The following is a 12,293-nucleotide window of genomic DNA, read 5'->3' as shown; positions in this document are numbered from 1 at the left end:
AACCAACCTAGAAATACAAAATATAGAATGCCCACCCAACTCACGTCCTGACCAATTCAAACAAACAAATAACACAAATAATAGGGTCAGAACGTGACAGTACCCCCCTCCCAAGGTGCGGACTCCGGCCGCAAAACCTGAACCTATAGGGGAGGGTCTGGGTGGGCAACTGTCTGCGGTGGCGGCTCTGGTGCTGGACGTGGACCCCACTCCACCAAAGTCTTAGTCCGCCTCTGTGGTCTCCTAGGAACGGCGACCCTTGCCACCGACCCTGACCTGTGAACCCTAAACCACAGGCCCACCGGACTGAGGGACACCTCTGGACTTAAGGACTGAAGGGTAGCTCAGGACTGATGGGTAGCTCAGGACTGAGGGGTAGCTCAGGACTGATGGGTAGCTCAGGACTGAGGGGTAGCTCAGGACTGATGGGTAGCTCAGGACTGATGGGTAGCTCAGGACTGAGGGGTAGCTCAGGACTGATGGGTAGCTCAGGAATGATGGGTAGCTCAGGACTGATGGGTAGCTCAGGACTGATGGGTAGCTCAGTACTGAGGGGTAGCTCAGGACTGAGGGGTAGCTCAGGACTGATGGGTAGCTCAGGACTGAGTGGTAGCTCAGGACTGATGGGTAGCTCAGGACTGAGGGGTAGCTCAGGACTGATGGGTGGCTCAGGACTGAGGGGTAGCTCAGGACTGATGGGTAGCTCAGGACTGAGGGGTAGCTCAGGACTGATGGGTGGCTCAGGACTGAGGGGTAGCTCAGGACTGATGGGTAGCTCAGGACTGAGGGGTAGCTCAGGACTGATGGGTAGCTCAGGACTGAGGGGTAACTCAGGACTGAGGGGTAGCTCAGGACTGAGAGGTAACTCAGGACTGAGGGGTAGCTCAGGACTGAGGGGTAGCTCAGGACTGAGGGGTAACTCAGGACTCAGTGGTAGCCAGGAGTGAGAGGCAGCTCAGGCTGGTTGATGGATCTGGCAGCTCCTGGCTGGCTGACGGCTCTGGCAACTCCTGGCTGGCTGACGGCTCTAGCAGCTCCTGGCTGGCTGACGGATCTGGCAGCTCCTGGCTGCCTAACGGCTCTGGCAGCTCCTGGCTGGCTGACGGCTGTGGCAGCTCCTGGCTGGCGGACGGCTGTGGCAGCTCCTGACTGGCGGGCGGCTCAGATGGCGCTGGGAAGACGGGCGGCTCAGATGGCGCTGGGCAGACGGGCGGCTCAGGCGGCGCTGGGCAGACGGGCAGCTCAGGCGGCGCTGGGCAGACAGGCAGCTCAGACGGTGTGGGCAGACGGGCAGCTCAGGCGGCGCTGGGCAAACTGGAGACTCCGGCAGCGCTGGAGAGGAGGAAGGCTCCGGCAGCGCTGGAGAGGAGGAAGGCTCTGGCAGCGCTGGACAGAGGAGCTCTGGCGCCTCTGGACTGAGGGGCCCTGGTGCCCCTGGACTGAGGGGCTCTGGCTCTTTGGCACCAGGACACACACACAAACACACACACACAAACACACATAGACATTCGGTACACACACACTAATACCGATGTCGTCAGCACAATTAAAGTGATTAACTTCATTGTCACAGCCACTCTTTAATTACATGCAATTATATCCCACAAAAACCTGCTGTCAATGGTACAGCTCAGAGAACACAAAGTTTAGAGGAAGAATATATCTCTCTCTCTCTTCTCTCTCTCTCTCTCCCCTCCCTCCCTCCCCCTCCCTCCCTCCCTCCCTCTGTCTCTCTCTATGTCTCTGTCTGTCTGTCGTTCTTTCTTTCTTTCTTTCTCTCTCTCTCTCTCTCTCTCTCTCTCTCTCTCTTCCTCTCTATTCATATCTATCTACTGTCCCTCCCTCCCTCCCTCCCTCTGTCTCTCTCTCTGTCTCTGTCTGTCTTTCTTTCTTTCTTTCTTTCTTTCTTTCTTTCTTTCTCTCTCTCTCTCTCTCTCTCTCTCTCTCTCTCTCTTCCTCTCTATTCATCTCTATCTTCTCTCTCTCTCTCTCTTTCTCTGTCTCTCTCTCTCTCTCTCTCTCTACCCATCTCGCCAATCGATTTAGACACAATTAATAAAATAATTTATAGTACAGTATGATGTAATATCTATCTGAATGGATCCATCAGATGTTGTTGAAGAACAGATACTGTATCTCCTGTACTACACATTACCTTCAATAACATCACCCTCACAGGCTTTCTCCAATTACCCCCAATTACCTGCTCCCCAAGTTATCCTCCAATAACAAGTCCCAATTAACCCCCTCCTGCCCCTCCCTCCCTACAAGCACCCCCTGGTGGCCGTGTGCTTGTTTCTTAGCCGTGGGCTCATTTCTCCCTATATCAGCAGCTCCCCTTCTCTCCTCTTCCTCTCCCTCTTTCACTCTCACACTCTCTGCAGGAGATGCCAGACTGACAGACACTCATCCTCTCTCTCTCACTCTTTCTGTCTGTCTGTCTGTCTCACCAGGATAAGGTTTTCTGTTGCCAGGTAGGGCAGAAGTAGAACAAGGTGTTGTGTGTCTATCACTGTTCTTGCACATGTCTGGTTACTCTGAAACAACAGGTGTCTGTGTTGAATGGTGATTATCTTCATTGATAGCACTTTTGTTCATGTCTTTATGTCTACAGAGTGTTCTGTCTGCAATGTCTTGGTTTGGTCTCTCTCCAACAGGTGACGGAACTTACCCAGTCTTCAGACTTGTATCTCTCCAGGTGATGAGCCTCTGGGGCTGGCTGTGGCTGCTCTACTGTCTCCATGTTCCTGTGTGTGTCTGGGGTCTGGATGGAGGTGGAGAGGGGGCTTGTCAGCTGATAGCTAAGCCCGTCTCAGGCAGTGTTTATCGGGCAGGAGATGTGGTCATTGGGGGCCTGTTCCCCATCCATGTGGAAGCCCCTCCGCCAGAGCAGGAGTTCAGGAGCATTAAGGAAAATTCTACCTGTAGAATGTACGCAGCTTGTGTGATAACATATTTTTGTCATTGTGTTTCCCTTGAAGGTAATGTGTATTCAGTTTAACTCTTATCTCTCCGTTTCTTCCATTCTTCCGTCTGTCAGTTTCTACCAGCGTGCTTACCGCTGGCTCCAGACTATGATCTTTGCTGTGGAGGAGATTAACCGTAACCCAGCCCTCCTGCCTAACCTCACCCTGGGGTTCCTGGCATCTGACACATGCCTGTCAGAGGGCACCACCCTGGGGGCAGCCCTAGCCATGGTGACTGGCCAGGAGGCCTCTGTGGTGGGCACAGAATGTGGCACAACCCCTGAGGTTCCCGTCATCATCGGGGATGCCCGCTCCACAGCTTCCATCGTGGTGGCACAGACCCTCGGGCCGTTTGATTTACCCATGGTGAGGCAGGGGTTGGATTACAGACTGGGTTAGGATGAGATGATGACTCTCTTACACAATACATTTCAATATTAATCTAGATTAATCTCTTTAACATTTATTTTATTTATTTATTTATTTAAATTCTAATTCTCTCTGACTCTCTCTGTCTCTCACTCTCTTCTCTCTCAGGTGAGTTACTTTGCCTCCTGCGCGTGTTTGAGTGACACCTGGAGGTACCCCTCATTCTTCCGTACGGTACCCAGCGATGCCTTCCAGGCTCGGGGCATGGCCAGGCTGCTGCGTCAGCTGGGCTGGGTGTGGGTGGGGCTGGTGTCAGGGGATGATGACTATGGCAAGTTTGGGGTTCAGCTGCTTCTCCAAGAGCTCCAGGGATCTGGGGTGTGTGTCGCCTACTCTGAGTTCATCCCCAAGGTACGACCTCACCCTGATGATCTGACAATGTACACTCTCTGTTTTACTCTGACTTCCCCTCTCTTCTAATCTAATCTCACTGATGGTCATCACCGTAGGTAGGATCTCAGAGACGTCTCAGGTACATCGTGGACACCATCAGAGGATCGACTGCCAGAGTGGTGGTGACATTTGCTATCACAAAGGATGCACATGTGAGCAGTTACTAGTCAGAGTATTATTAATGATTTGTAACACAGCTGTATCAGTGTCCTTGTGTCTTACCATGTCTTGATGCCCTTTATGGACACAATCATTTCCTAATTGATAATCATGCATTTCAGCTTGACTATCTTGATCTTTTTAACAATTTCATTCTCCAGGCCCTGATGGAAGAGGTTGTCCGTCAGAACATTACAGATAAGCAATGGATTGCCTCAGAGGCCTGGGTCACTGACTCTACTCTCTCCTCCCCTGAAAACCTACCCTCTCTTGCCGGGACCATTGGATTTGCCCTGAAGAAAGCTGACATTCCCGGCTTGGGGCCTTTCCTAACACGTCTCCATCCAGATGGGAACTATCAGAAGTCTGACCCCTTCCTGAAGTTATTGTGGGAAGAGATGTTTGGGTGTTCTCTGGGGGTTGAACTCAGCATGACCCAGTCGTCCAGGCGACAGTGTACTGGGTCAGAGGTCATAGGTGAGGGAGAGTTTACACTTAAATCTCAGTTTGTTTGTCCAGATTCGCAATGTTATCTCAGTAAAATGAAGTGCCAATCCTAGGTGAGGGGGAGAGCCAGTATGCTGACGTGTCTCAGCTGAGAGCCAGCTATAATGTGTACAAGGCTGTGTACGCCATCGCCTATGCCATACAGGATATGATGGCCTGTCGACCAGGGGACGGAGTCTTTAATGGTGGACAGTGCCCTGATATCAGGAAGCTTGAGCCCAGCCAGGTGAGAATAACATGTTGATCAGTTTTCAAGTTAAGAACACTAATGTTTCCAGTTAGGATACAGTGAAAACACTTTGTAAGGTTTGAATACTAAAAAACAAAAGCCACAACTGGTTCTAACTCTTAATCCTGTTCCAATGCCCTTTTCTCTTTGAGATTGTTCATTATCTGAGGGGAGTGAACTTCAGTACTCCTGTGGGGGAATCTTTCCACTTCGATGTGAATGGTGATCCGCCTGCCTCTTATGACATCATGAACTGGCATGTGACCCCCGAGGGGACGGCAGAGTTTGTCCAGGTTGGACATTTTGTGTCCTCTGAGGGATCGGGCGGCCAGATTGACATCGACATGGATAAAGTGGTGTGGGGTGGGGGCAGCGGAGATGAGGTTAGAACTGTTCAGTTTGGTGTGTGTGTAATGATGATGTTAATAGAAATGATTATGATGATGACGACAATTGCAATGATGAAAATGATGATGATGATGATGATGATACATTTGTCCTCTCCCCCCTCTGGTAGGTCCCTGTGTCTGTATGCAGTGCTGACTGTCCCCCTGGTACCAGGCATGCGGTACAGAAGGGGAGGCCTGTGTGCTGCTTTGACTGTCTGTCCTGTGCTGAGGGAGAGATCAGCAACACAACAGGTAATCTATCAACGGTTCTGATTCCAATTCATGTTTTTCCTCAATCCTGATTGGTCCTGATTTGGACTCCTCATTCTTCTTCCTTCTTTATCAGGGTCAGATGACTGTAGTAGGTGTCCAGAGCGGTTCTGGTCCAACCCTGATCGTACGGCCTGCATCCCCCAGCTGGTGGACTTCCTCTCCTACAGTGACACCATGGGGGTCATCCTGTCTGTCATCTCAGTTTCCGGGGCAACACTCACAGCCGGTGCCCTGGCCACCTTCCTCTACCACCGTCACACGGCCCTGGTGAGTTGAATCATATGATCATTTATAGAGGTACTGGACAGAGATGAGATTGTGTCATATAAGGATGGGATTTTTGACATGTCATTGTGTAAATTATCTTTCTCTGTCTCGTTCCAGGTGAAAGCCAACAACTCTGAGCTCAGCTTCCTGCTCCTGTTGTCACTCAAGCTCTGCTTCCTGTGTGCTCTGGTTTTCATTGGTCAGCCGAACCCGTGGACGTGCATGCTGAGACACACCCTGTTTGGTATAAGCTTTGTGTTCTGCATCTCCTGTCTGCTCAGCAGGACTGTGGTGGTGCTGGTGGCCTTCAGGTCCACTCTGCCTGGAGAGAACCTGATGAGATACTTCAGCCCCACCCAGCAGAGGATGGGTATCTCACTCTGCACACTCATCCAGGTGAACATCTAGTTTTTACTGTATTCTATGGGAATTGAAATGCCCAGTTCAGTCAAAATCTTGATTTCCTGTGTTTTATATATATTTCCACACTATGAGTTTGGAATAATACAGTGAAATTGTGTGAATGATGATAATGCCCTTTTAGTATAAGAAATGGTGGAAAAAGTACTCACTCGTCATACTTGAGTAAAAGTGAATATTCCTTAATAGAAAACAACTCAAGTAAAAGCAAAAGTCACCCAGTAAAATACCACCTGAGTGAAAGTATTTGGTTTTAATTATACTTAATTAACCAAAGTAACTGGAATTGATCAAATGTACTTAAGTGTCAAAAGTAAAAGTAAAAGTGTCCTTATATTAAGTAAACTAGATGGCACAATTTAAAAAAATATATATTGACGGTTTGCCAGCGGCACACTCCAACACTCAGACATAATTTACAAACAAAGCATTTGTGTTTAGTGAGTCCACTAGATCAGAGGCAGTAGGGATGACCAGGGATGTTCTCTTGATGTTTGTGTCAATTTGACTATTTTCCTGTCAAAATGTAATGAGTAATTTTGGGTGTCAGGGAAAATGTATGGAGTAAAAAGTACATTATTTTCTTTAGCAATATAGTGAATTAAATAAAAATAGTAAAGTACACTCCAAAAAACGACTTGAGTAGTACTTTAAAGTATTTTAACTTAAGTACTTTACACCACTGAGTGATGTTTGAAAAGAGGTCTGAAATTCCAGTCTGTTTGGTAGGATGGAGTTTTGGCCTGCCTGGTGACATCACCAGATGGTACATTATTTCATCCTTGAAAGGGAACGGGAAAGGGGGATACCTAGTCAGTTGTACAACGGAATGCCTTCAGCTGAAATGTGTCTTCCGCATTTAACCCAACCCCCTCTGAATCAGAGACATCCACGTCTTCGGTGCCAGAGGAACTGACTGTGTTTTAACTACTTCGCAGATATGAAACACACAGACAATCATATCAGTCACAAATGTCAAATTCCCAGTTTATGCTTCAAAACCATCTTAGGTTCTATTTTACATTACATAATGTAAGGCATTGTGGACAGAATAGACAGATGCAGTTCAGTGCATGATTCATTTAATTCAACAATACATTTCTTTGTAGTCCACAAATATTGCTATCAGGCTGTAAATCACAGCTGGCCTGGTACATTGTTTACTGCCTCCATTTGGGATGCACTGTTTCAGTTTCAATGATTCAATATTTTTTACAAAACATATTTTTTACAAAACTGTAACTAAGGCTGGGAATGTTAATACAATCAAACTAGCAAGAGCAATGACCACAAGTCAGTCATAACGTGGCTAATAGACTAGTGTACGTGTCAAACACAAGCCCAGCGGACCGAATAGGACACACAAGCGAGTCATCTACTTTATGAAACTATAGCTTGATTCGCTCGCATCAGCGAAATCAACTTCAATTGCATTGCAATGCTTTAGTTTGTCTGGTTTACAGCGCGCAGCGGAGGGAAAGTGTACAGACACATTCTACAGTCCTAGCCAGGCTACTAGAATGTTGTACAGACACATTCTACAGTCCTAGCCAGGCTACTAGAATGTTGTACAGACACATTCTACAGTCCTAGCCAGGCTACTAGAATGTTGTACAGACACATTCTACAGTCCTAGCCAGGCTACTAGAATGTTGTACAGACACATTCTACAGTCCTAGCCAGGCTACTAGAATGTTGTACAGACCCATTCTACAGTCCTAGCCAGGCTACTAGAATGTTGTACAGACACATTCTACAGTCCTAGCCAGGCTACTAGAATGTTGTACAGACCCATTCTACAGTCCTAGCCAGGCTACTAGAATGTTGTACAGACCCATTCTACAGTCCTAGCCAGGCTACTAGAATGTTGTACAGACACATTCTACAGTCCTAGCCAGGCTACTAGAATGTTGTACAGACACATTCTACAGTCCTAGCCAGGCTACTAGAATGTTGTACAGACCCATTCTACAGTCCTAGCCAGGCTACTAGAATGTTGTACAGACACATTCTACAGTCCTAGCCAGGCTACTAGAATGTTGTACAGACACATTCTACAGTCCTAGCCAGGTTACTAGAATGTTGTACAGACACATTCTACAGTCCTAGCCAGGCTACTAGAATGTTGTACAGACACATTCTACAGTCCTAGCCAGGTTACTAGAATGTTGTACAGACACATTCTACAGTCCTAGCCAGGCTACTAGAATGTTGTACAGACACATTCTACAGTCCTAGCCAGGCTACTAGAATGTTGTACAGACACATTCTACAGTCCTAGCCAGGCTACTAGAATGTTGTACAGACACATTCTACAGTCCTAGCCAGGCTACTAGAATGTTGTACAGACCCATTCTACAGTCCTAGCCAGGCTACTAGAATGTTGTACAGACACATTCTACAGTCCTAGCCAGGCTACTAGAATGTTGTACAGACCCATTCTACAGTCCTAGCCAGGCTACTAGAATGTTGCTGTCCGGCTTCTGTTTTTAACCTGTTTGGGATAGGGGGCAGCATTTTCACATGCGGATGAAAAGAGTGCCCAGAGTAAAATGCCTGCTAGTTTCTATGAACTGTAATATAACTTTTGGAACTTTTCTTCTGAAACTTCACCTGGACTTGCCCGCGCCTCGTGAGTTTGGATTTGTGAACTAAACGAGTCCTGTGAACTAAACGAGTCCCCCACACTCAGACGAGTCCTGTGATGCTACAGACATTTTCATCATTATCAGGGTGTCTCACGATCTGGCAATCACCACTGTAGCTCGGCCACCTTCCACTGCAGATGTGGACGGCCACCATTGGGCGGATGCTGTGGATTGTGATGCAGCCTGTGAAATAAAACATCTAGCTTAAACATATGGATTTTAATGGGGATTCCTTTAGATTTCCACTCGGGGCGAGGACGTCAACTTTGCAAGACCATAAAGATAGAGAGTTCCAAATCTCTATGCCAACAACAGCTCATTTTCAGTTTTCCCCTCCCAGACAGTCCTAGCTACATTCTTGTATGATAAATTGCTCTTTGCTAAGAAGCTATTTTTGTTATATTTGTTTTACCTTTTAATTGAAAACAATCACACCTAATTGTCACCCAGAAAGTATTTTATATTTAAAAAATTTAAACGACTTCATTGGATCTTTAATTATTTCCTTCAGTTGCAGGTTTCCATTCAATTGACAGATCTTCATGTTAGTTATTTACAGTAGCAGACACTCTTATCCAGAGCTTACAGATATCTAGGTGAGACAACCACATATCACCTTCATAAACTAGGTTTCCATCCAATTGGCGACAGATTTTCATGCGAATATTCAAAGATCTGCAAAAAGAAAATATGCCCATTTTCCCACCAGTGGCGTTTCCACCAAACATACTTGTCGAGGATAAAAATTAGTGGGAGATGACGTAGTGCACAGAACATGTACTTTTTTGTTTAAATTTCATGTACCGTATAAAAGTTGAACGTTCAAAGTGGTTCCATGCATTTTCAACTCTACTGAGAGTTTTTTCCCAAACTGTTGAGTTAAATAGCAATGTGCCCACTTTGGTCTTGGTACGTGAACCCTAGCCAACAGCTCCCAGATACAGTTCTGGTAGGCTGTGTGGGTAGGGTGGTCTTACATGCCAGATACAGTGCTGGTAGGCTGTGTGGGCAGGGTGGTATACATGCCAGATACAGTGCTGGTAGGCTGTGTGGGCAGGGTGGTCTACATGCCAGATACAGTGCTGGTAGGCTGTGTGGGTAGGGTGGTCTACATGCCAGATACAGTGCTGGTAGGCTGTGTGGGCAGGGTGGTATACATGCCAGATACAGTGCTGGTAGGCTGTGTGGGCAGGGTGGTCTACATGCCAGATACAGTGCTGGTAGGCTGTGTGGGTAGGGTGGTCTACATGCCAGATACAGTGCTGGTAGGCTGTGTGGGTAGGGTGGTCTACATGCCAGATACAGTGCTGGTAGGCTGTGTGGGCAGGGTGGTATACATGCCAGATACAGTGCTGGTAGGCTGTGTGGGCAGGGTGGTCTACATGCCAGATACAGTGCTGGTAGGCTGTGTGGGCAGGGTGGTCTACATGCCAGATACAGTGCTGGTAGGCTGTGTGGGTAGGGTGGTCTACATGCCAGATACAGTGCTGGTAGGCTGTGTGGGCAGGGTGGTCTACATGCCAGATACAGTGCTGGTAGGCTGTGTGGGCAGGGTGGTCTACATGCCAGATACAGTGCTGGTAGGCTGTGTGGGCAGGGTGGTCTACATGCCAGATACAGTGCTGGTAGGCTGTGTGGGCAGGGTGGTCTACATGCCAGATACAGTGCTGGTAGGCTGTGTGGGTAGGGTGATATACATGCCAGATACAGTGCTGGTAGGCTGTGTGGGCAGGGTGGTCTACATGCCAGATACAGTGCTGGTAGGCTGTGTGGGCAGGGTGGTCTACATGCCAGATACAGTGCTGGTAGGCTGTGTGGGCAGGGTGGTCTACATGCCCGATACAGTGCTGGTAGGCTGTGTGGGCAGGGTGGTCTACATGCCAGATACAGTGCTGGTAGGCTGTGTGGGCAGGGTGGTCTACATGACGAGATTATTATGGAAAATCATATTTTTATTTGTTAAATGCATCAATCATCATGTCACCAGAAGAAGACCTCATACCGTGCACTTTCAGCACCCTGTGAAGTTCATCATAACTTTTTTCATCTATAGCCTAATGTACTGCATGGAGGACCACACTCATTGAGTGACTTCAAATTTACTTTGATAATGACGGTTAATAGATCCGTTTAAGCGCATAAAGGTATTTCCTCCAACATTCATTTCTCAACACAAAAATATCCAACCATATTGAATTAACAAATTATCTGTCGGGATTTATAACATTGTACTGAAACTTCCTGTTTGCATCACAGCTGTCGTAATTTTTTATACGCGGTATAACTTTACTCACATAAAAACTGTGGATGGAAACGTGGTTACTGAACATATCATTTGTTGTTGTGATAACTGTGCTTGCGTTTCCCTTCCACCTCCATTCCCTTCCACAGGTGCTGATCTGTGTACTGTGGCTGGCCTTGGCTCCACCCCAACCGGCTGAGAGGGGAGGAAGAGAGGGTCGTGGGCCGAGGGTCGTCCTGGAGTGTGAGGTGGGCTCTGTGGTCGGCTTCTCTCTGGTGCTGGGCTACATCGGCCTGCTGGCCTCCCTCTGTCTCCTTTTAGCCTTCCTGGCCAGGAAACTCCCAGACAACTTCAACGAGGCCAAGTTCATCACCTTCAGCATGCTGATCTTCTGTGCCGTGTGGATCTCCTTCATCCCTGCCTATGTCAGCTCTCCTGGGAAGTACACAGTAGCTGTAGAGATCTTTGCCATCCTGGCCTCCAGCTTTGGGCTGCTGTTCTGTCTGTTTGCTCCAAAGTGTTACATCATCCTTCTGAGACCAGAGAGAAACACCAAGAAACAAATGATGTCGAAATAGAAACCACCAAGAAATACATGATGTCCAATTAGAATCCATCAAGAAACACATGATGTCCAATTAGAATCCACCAAGAAACACATGATGTGCAATTAGAAGCCACCAAGAAACACATGATGTCCAATTAGAAACCACCAAGAAATACATGATGTCCAATTAGAATCCACCAAGAAACACATGATGTCCAATTAGAAGCCACCAAGAAACACATGATGTCCAATTAGAAACCACCAAGAAACACATGATGTCCAATTAGAAATCACCAAGAAACACATGATGTCCAATTAGAAACCACCAAGAAACACATGATGTCCAATTAGAAGCCACCAAGAAACACATGATGGACAATTAGAAGCCACCAAGAAACACATGATGTCCAATTAGAAACCACCAAGAAACACATGATGTCCAATTAGAAACCACCAAGAAACACATGATGTCCAATTAGAAACCACCAAGAAACAGATCTCTATTGACCACAGGAGTGTGCTGTTGTCCCTCCTCATAGTCAGTTATCTACCACAGGAGTGTGATGTTGTCCCTCAGTAGAGTCCGTTATCTACCACAGGAGACTGCTGTTGTCCCACCTCAGAGTCCGTTATCTACCACAGGAGACTGCTGTTGTCCCACCTCAGAGTCCGTTATCTACCACAGGAGACTGCTGTTGTCCCTCCTCAGAGTCAGTTATCTACCACAGGAGTGTGATGTTATCCCTCCTCATAGTCCGTTATCTACCACAGGAGACTGCTGTTGTCCCTCCTCAGAGTCAGTTATCTACCACAGGAGTGTGATG

General features: G+C 47.4%; 1 protein-coding gene across 1 annotated transcript; it reads left to right on the top strand.

Moving 5' to 3' along the window:
- The first annotated feature begins 2,662 nt into the window (after positions 1-2,662).
- On the top strand, positions 2,663-12,293 carry LOC115137730 (extracellular calcium-sensing receptor-like). The gene is made up of 11 exons (XM_029674057.2): positions 2,663-2,931; positions 3,041-3,332; positions 3,504-3,746; positions 3,845-3,940; positions 4,109-4,424; positions 4,508-4,680; positions 4,836-5,066; positions 5,201-5,324; positions 5,419-5,612; positions 5,730-6,008; positions 11,072-12,293. Exons 1-11 carry the CDS (start codon positions 2,702-2,704, stop codon positions 11,498-11,500), a joined length of 2,607 nt encoding a protein of 868 aa, XP_029529917.2. The 5' UTR covers positions 2,663-2,701; the 3' UTR covers positions 11,501-12,293.

Source organism: Oncorhynchus nerka, linkage group LG11 (genome assembly GCF_034236695.1).
Source record: "Oncorhynchus nerka isolate Pitt River linkage group LG11, Oner_Uvic_2.0, whole genome shotgun sequence".
In the NCBI taxonomy this organism is placed as follows: Eukaryota; Metazoa; Chordata; class Actinopteri; order Salmoniformes; family Salmonidae; genus Oncorhynchus; species Oncorhynchus nerka.
This window is presented reverse-complemented; position numbering and strand designations above follow the sequence as displayed.

Excerpts from the sequence above, each read along its gene's own strand:
- LOC115137730 (XM_029674057.2), top strand. The coding sequence starts at position 2,702 with ATGAGCCTCTGGGGCTGGCTGTGGCTGCTCTACTGTCTCCATGTTCCT. Across the intron at positions 3,941-4,108 it reads CTATCACAAAGGATGCACAT|GCCCTGATGGAAGAGGTTGT; the intron begins GTGAGCAGTTAC and ends TTCATTCTCCAG. Across the intron at positions 4,425-4,507 it reads TACTGGGTCAGAGGTCATAG|GTGAGGGGGAGAGCCAGTAT; the intron begins GTGAGGGAGAGT and ends TGCCAATCCTAG.